The sequence below is a fragment of the Octopus bimaculoides genome, chromosome 5 (genome assembly GCF_001194135.2).
Source record: "Octopus bimaculoides isolate UCB-OBI-ISO-001 chromosome 5, ASM119413v2, whole genome shotgun sequence".
NCBI lineage: Eukaryota > Metazoa > Mollusca > Cephalopoda > Octopoda > Octopodidae > Octopus > Octopus bimaculoides.
In genome coordinates, this window is record NC_068985.1 from 62543399 (window position 1) to 62550789 (window position 7391).

The 7391-nt window shown below is 38.9% G+C and overlaps 1 protein-coding gene across 1 annotated transcript in view; it reads left to right on the top strand.

Moving 5' to 3' along the window:
* LOC106877334 (A disintegrin and metalloproteinase with thrombospondin motifs 16) overlaps positions 1-7391 on the top strand; it is a 123112-nt gene that overhangs the window by 91096 nt on the left and 24625 nt on the right. The window contains exon 13 of the mRNA XM_014926209.2: positions 4790-4903. Within this exon, the coding sequence (XP_014781695.1) occupies positions 4790-4903 (114 nt within the window). The remainder of the gene's footprint in view (positions 1-4789; positions 4904-7391) is intronic.

Consider the following 7391-nt stretch of genomic DNA (forward strand, 5'->3'; position numbering starts at 1 on the left):
AGATAGATAGATAGATAGATAGATAGATAGATAGATAGATAGATAGATAGATAGATAGATAGATAGATAGATAGATAATAATAATAATAATAATAATAATACAAATAATATGTGAGTATATGCATATATATGTACATGTATGTACATACCTACATCTACATGTATATATAGATGCATATCTGGGTACAGGAAAAAAACGTGGACAAAATGAAAAACAGAACATAAACAGAGCACAGAAAACAAACAGGCCACATAGAGAATATTTCCTTCATCAGCTATAGACAAAATTAATAGAAGTCACAAAAGTGGCAGAGGGTACTGACCAGCACCAGCTATTACTAGAAACAAGAGTTAAAACGACTCCAAAGCCACAAAGCACTGTATTTAATGACTGACAAAGGGAGGTAAGTCCCCAGCTTACATAGATCAAACAATTTTGGATTTTGATGCATAGCATCTTAATCCTTGTCAGCGACTCTTAATACCTAGAGTTAAACTCAACTACCTCTGTCAGTCTTATAAGAAAAACTGTTGTGCATGTGTATAGTGTATGCTTGTGGGCAAAAGTTATGTGTGTCTATGCATGTTGCATGTGTTTATGTGTAGGTGTGGGAGTGTACATGATGGTGTGTGGTGTGTGTACTAAGTTGAACACTGTGTAGGGGTGCTTGTATAGTGGTATGTGTGGTGACGCTATTGAAGAGTGTGTGGATAATGGTGTGTGGTGTGGGTGCTGAAAAGTGTTTGGTGCTAGTGTGTGTGGAGTGGGAAGGTGTTTGTAGGTGTGTGTGTGTAATGGTGTGTGAAGTGAGTAATGAGTTGAACAGTGTGTATGGGTGTTTGCATAATGGTGTGTGTGTGGTGAGGGTACTGAGGTAGGTGGTATGCAGGTGTGCAGGTGGAGGGGAGGAGCACCTGAATGTAGGAGGTGTGCGAGGTGGTGTCAGATGAAGACAGGTAGCAAGTTGAGCCCATAAGGAACAAAAGAAGAAGCTTAATTCCTGTTCACGGCAAAGGTGAGAGTCCAAACACAGACAGATGTTGTAGCGAATGACTGGTAGAGCAGAAGTGACCTGAAACCAGGGTATCATTGCCAAGTCTGATGTCTTGGAGGTGCTCCATGAACCAGTCAGCCAAGTGGCATCCCATTTGACCAATGTACTGGGAAGGACAAAGAGAGCAGGAGATGTAGTAAATAACATTACTAGAGGTACCGGTAAAGGAGTCAGTGATGTGATAGGGGCGGTGATGGGTGCCAGTGAGGATAGTGGTGTTGGAGAGGTAGGGGCAGATGCAACAGTTTCAGTGAGAGCAGGGGAAAGAGCCAGGCTGAGAGACAGGGGTAGGGAAGAAACTGTGGACCAGGAGGTTATGCAGGTTTTGGGCTTGTTTGAAGGAGAGAAGGAGTGGGTTAGAGAAGATGTGTGAGGTGAAAGGGTCAGGCTGGAGTCACGAGAAGGCTCAGAGAATAGTGTGTTGGAGTGGTGATAAGTGAAGGGAAGCAGCAGACAGGTAAGAGTGGGGCAGGTGCAAGAGGAAAGAGCAGTGGCACAGTCCACAGATTGTGCCCAGACAAGGACAGGGTAGATAATGGTGAGGGGATATCCATGTAGGGTGAAGTAGTGAGCCATGAGTTGAGACTAGGTCTCAAAGTCATGGTCGTCACTGCAGAACCTGCATAGACAGGGGAATTGGAAGTTGGGAATCAGGAGCTTGGTGTGGGTAAGGTGGGAGGAGGACAAATTAAGATAAAAGTGTGAGTCTGTGTGCTTGTAATAGATGGATGTGTTGAGAGCAGAGTGGTGTATGCAGACAGAAATGTTGAAAAATTCAACAGAAGAGTTAGAGGCAGTGCAGGAGAATTCAAAGGCAGGATGGAAAGATTGGATGGGAGGGAGTCAAGATGATATATATATGATGATGATATATCATCTTGACTCCTTCCTGTCCAATCCTTCCATTCTGTCCTCGAATTCTCCTGCGCTGTCTCTAATTCTTCTGTTGAATTTCTCAACATTTCTGTCTGCATATATATATATATATATATATATATATATATATATATATATATATATATATATATATATATATGGGAGAATATACAAATAATAACAACAGACGAGGACAGGTGGTGTAAATAACAAAAGTATATATTAGTATGACGCTCGGGAATACGGAAAGTCTTTGACGTTTCGAGCTACGCTCTTCAACAGAAAGAATACGGAGACAAGGAGAAAAACACGGAGAAAAAAAATTGAATAGTGTTCAGTCAACGGTCAATCATATATATATATATATATATATATAAGAAAGAAAGAAAGAAAGAAAGAACAAGTGAAACATGTGATATCCCTTTAGAATATATAATACCCTTAATAAAGGATATTAGTAGTTGCAAGTTCTGTCATCAAAGAATTAAGGAATATCCTTAGTAAAAGATAATAGTAGGTACCAATTCCATCATTGAATACTACTCGTGTTTTTTACTAAGGATATTCTTTAATTCTTCAGAGTTGGCTTGTATGAAAATCTTTGCATAATGATTTATACAGCATTTGCACAGCAATTCTAGAAACAGTATTATTTCTTAATCCCTTATTTACTCTAACAACTCTGCACTGCAGTTACATTTGAATCATAAATTACATGCTCTAAAGTAATACCACATGTTTTGCTTGTTCTTTTTTCCTTTCTAAAATCTATATATATATATATATATATATATATACCTATTCAATGAAAAACCACTTATTCAAGGATGTGCTGAAAAGGTCATAGGTTGGCTATGAAGTGTAATGCTAAAGCTGTGAAATCTTGCATGCTTTAATTTCAACACTTATTAATAACTGCTTGTTTTGTGCCAAGTAAACTAACATCTCACTGTTCAAAGAAGATTTCAAAAGTAACTAGTAGCAACTTCTCTTGAAAATGGACAAAATTCGGTATTGTGGTGTTATCAAGGACCTGCAGAAAAAGTATGTTCCCAAGGACATCCAAACTGACATGGTTGATACGCTCCAACTTTATCAATAATGCAAAAGTGGGCAACTGAATTTAGGAGGTTAAGGAAGAGTCTGCCACCAGACGAAAACATCAATCATGTTCACCACAAGGTGATGAATGACAGGCAATTGACTATAAATCAAATAGCCAGTGCTATTCACATATCCCATGAGAGAGTTGTGAATATTCTGCACAATGAACTTAACATGATGAACGTTTCTGCTCAGTGGGTACCATGTTCTCTGACACCTGATCAAAAGCACACCAGGCTGATCACATCACAAGAAAATCTGATATTGTTTGAACCAGACCCAGCTAGTTTCCTTGAATGTTTTCCCAAGCTGCTCAAGTGTTGGGTTCATCACTTTGAGCCAGAAACAAAGAGACAATACACACAGTGGAAACACTCACTCCTCACCTACTCCAAAGAAGGCCAAAGTTGTTTCATCTGCAGGGAAGATGATGACTTCTGTTTCTTGGGATGCAAAAGGCATTGTGTTTAATGACTATCTTAAAAAGGGCCACACCAACTTGCTGAGGTAATTACAAAAGCCTATCAGGACCAAATGCCCAAGAAAACTGGCAAAAGATGTCTTCTTTCATCAAGACAATACTCCAGCATACATGTCCTTGCTTTCAATGGCTGCTGTGTGTAACTGTGGCTTTGAATTGGTTGATCACCCCACCCCTAATCTGATATTACCACATCGAACTATCATCAGTCCCCCAACAGATGATAGTCAAAAGCAGGATTGCAATGATGATGATGTCATATCTACTGTTGATGACTGTTTTGGCCAACAGAATAAAAGTTTATTCAGCAAAGGGATTCAAGCACTGCAACACTGATGGAAGATATGTGTGAACTGCAAAGAGGAACTATATTGAAAAATAAACCTCATCTGATCACATTCCATGAGAGTATCTTGGTCAGCCTCTCAACTTTTCAGCCATCATAACCAGTCGTTGCTAGGCAGCTACAGCACTTTTGTTTTATGTTTTAGTTGCAGTTTAGGTCAGAGTTTTAGTAGTAAATCAACATGAGCACTTATCATACATACCCTTTATATATACATACATACACACACACACACACATATATATATATATATATATATACATACATACATACATACATACATACATACATTACATACATATATATATATATATACACACACAAAACATTGAACTGACTCCTGTGCAGGTGGCACATAAAAAACACCATTTGAGCATGGCCATTGCAAGTACTGCTGGACTGGCCCTCGTGCTGGTGGCACGTAAAAAGCACCCACTACACTCTCGAAGTGGTTGGCGTTAGGAAGGGCATCCAGCTGTAGAAACTCTGCCAGATCAGATTGGAGTCTGGTGTAACCACCTGGTTCACCAGTCCCCCAGTCAAACCGTCCAACCCATGCTAACATGGAGAATGGACGCTAAATAATGATGATGATGATGATGATGATATATATATATATATATATATATATATATATATATATATATATATATATATATATATATATATATATGACAAGCTTCTCTCAGTTTCCATCTATCAAATCCCCTGACAAGGTTTTGGCTGGCCCAGGACTATAGTAGAAGGCATCTAACCAAGGTACCACATAGTGGAACTGAATCCAAAAATATGTGGTTGGGAAGCAAACTTTGTAACCATATAGGAATGTTTGCCCCTACAGTATTTCAAATAAACATTTTATAAAATATAACAAATTTTTTGTAATCACTTCATTTATATTTTTTGTTTACTCTTTTTATTTTGTAGTTAGCTTTCAATCAGAGTCTATCTCAGCTGTGTTTAAATTTACAATGTCTGCAAGGTGCCAATTCCTGTAGCGAGCAACATGCTGCACATAAGACATCATGTGGAAATAAAAAGGTTGGCAAATTTTCCTTCTTTCTTTTGGCTAGGTATTATTATTATTATTATTATTATTATTTATAGTCTTCACACAGCTTCTGATACTGCTGATGTACTACAGTGCCAGCTGTTCACTACCACTAACTAAGATAACACCCCTTATTTTTCAAGCACCATCCAGAGTATTCAAGTGGTTACAAGCAGTGCAGTTTTCTGCAAGTGCTCCACCCTTATTGCAGCCCCTATATGTTCCATGTACTTCTCAAGATTTTTACTCACTGTTCCCAGGCCTCTAACAATTATTGGTACTACTACCACCTTTTTCAGCAACCACAACTACTTAACCTCCCAAGCTAACCTGGCATATCTATCAACTTTTCTTTCTTCCTTATCACATACGTTGCTGTCAGCTGGGCATGCTATATGTATGATCCAGCATCTTTTGCTTTCTTTCTCAATTAAGACTATGTCTGGCTTCCTATTCCCCATCTCATAGTCACACTTAATCATAAAATCCCACAGGATCTTTGCATTATCATTTTCAATGATGCCTTCGGGTTTGTGGTCATACCAATTTTTTTCTCCTTCAAGTCCATACTTGTTGCAATGTGTCCAGTGGACATGCCTTGCTATATTGTTGTGGCATCTCTTATATTCCTTCTGGGCTAGTGGCGTACATTGGCTGGTAATATGACATATGGTTTCACCATTTTGTCCACAAATTCTGTGGTTGCTCTTGGGCAGCACAGTTTTAAATCACTTTTAGTCATTCACAGCTTGTCTTATCTTCAACATCCCTATGAAATTGTCCATGCATTCTTTTCTTTACCCACCTATTTTCCATTTCATTCGTTTTCAATTGCTTGTGCAGTGCTTTATCTTTGCAATCCTTCATTCTGCACAAGCCTGACCATCTTACTTCTAATAATAACAGCTCTGTGGCATTTTTTACAAACCAAGCTATGTTGTTTTCTTCTACTCTAATGCTGTATTTGCATCCAATAAGTTCTCTTCCCCCTCTTTATCTAGGTACATACAGGCTGTCTGTGTCACTTTTGGGTGGAGTGTCCCATATCTAGTTAGCAATTTCCTTGTCTTTCTGTCTAAGCTGTTTAGTTCATCTACTGTCCATGCGATTACTCCTGCTCCATATCTAAGGAGTGAAACCACCTAGGTAATCTTATTTCATCCATTTAATTTCGACTTAAGGATCAGTTTCAGTCTACGCAAGTACTCCACCTTAAATTTTTCTGTCATTTCTTTCTCCATCAATTTATCCATTTCCAAAATCCCCAAGTACTTATATCCCATCTCTTCTATCTGCTTCATAACCTCCCCCGATGGTATTGTTAGCCTGTCCATACATTTGATTTTCCTCTCTTCAAGACTAACACACCACACTTTCTCAATCTGAACTCCATTCTGATATCAGCACTGAAAGTATATACTGTATCAACGAGGGAACTGACTTGGGCTTCATCTTTACCATAAAGTTTCAGGTCATCCATGAATAACAAATGGTTGACTTTTTGTTGGCGGCTTTTGAATACATACCCAGCTTTTGCTTTCCTTAGTGGTATCAAGCACAGTACAAAGATCAGTGGGGACAGGCAGCCCCCTTGGATGATGCCCCTCCTAATTTCCACTGTCCCTAAACTTCTTCCGTATGCTGTCAGGTCTGTCCTCTAATTTGCCATACTTTTTCCAAGCAATCACTCAACATTCAATGCAATACCAAACAGGTTCATACATTCCATAATCCAAGAATGTGGAATCATATCGTATGCATTACAATAGTTGATCCATGACATGGCTAAGTTACTTTTACTCCTCTTGCAGTCTCTAAGTACAGTTTTGTCTATCAGGAGTTGATCCTTGGTACCTCTACACTTACGCTTGCAACCTTTCTGCTCATGTGGTGGGACTCCATTATTTTCCAGATGTTCGTACGTTGACTCTGCGAGTATTCCAGTCAATAACTACCACATAAGTGGCAAACAGGATATCGGCCTGTAATTGTCTACCGAATTGCCTTTTTTGATGTTTTTCAGGCACAGCACTATCCAACCCAATGTCAACCACTCTGGTGTTACTTGGTCAGCATCTAACAAGGTGTTGAGTTGCGCAGTTATTCATGCATGACATTCACCAAATCTTTTGATCCAGTATCTTTGAACTCCATCTGGTCCTGGGCCTTCTAGTTGCTCATTTTTTTGCTGATTTCCTTCACTTCCCTAACTGAAATGACTAGTTCTGCCTGTTTTGGATAGACTACTGTTTGTTTCAGTTCTTGCAACCATTCAGCATCCTTCTTGTGCTCCTTGTCTTTGCTCCAGATGTCACTCCAAAATCTTTGACTTTCAATGTTATCTGGTATCAACTTTTCATCTGTACACTCTCCCATTATTTCTTTATAGAATTTCTTCTGATCTACTCTGAATAACCTATTCTGCTGGTAACCCTTCCTTCTTTGGTCATATCTTACGATCTTTGCTTTCTTTGTAAC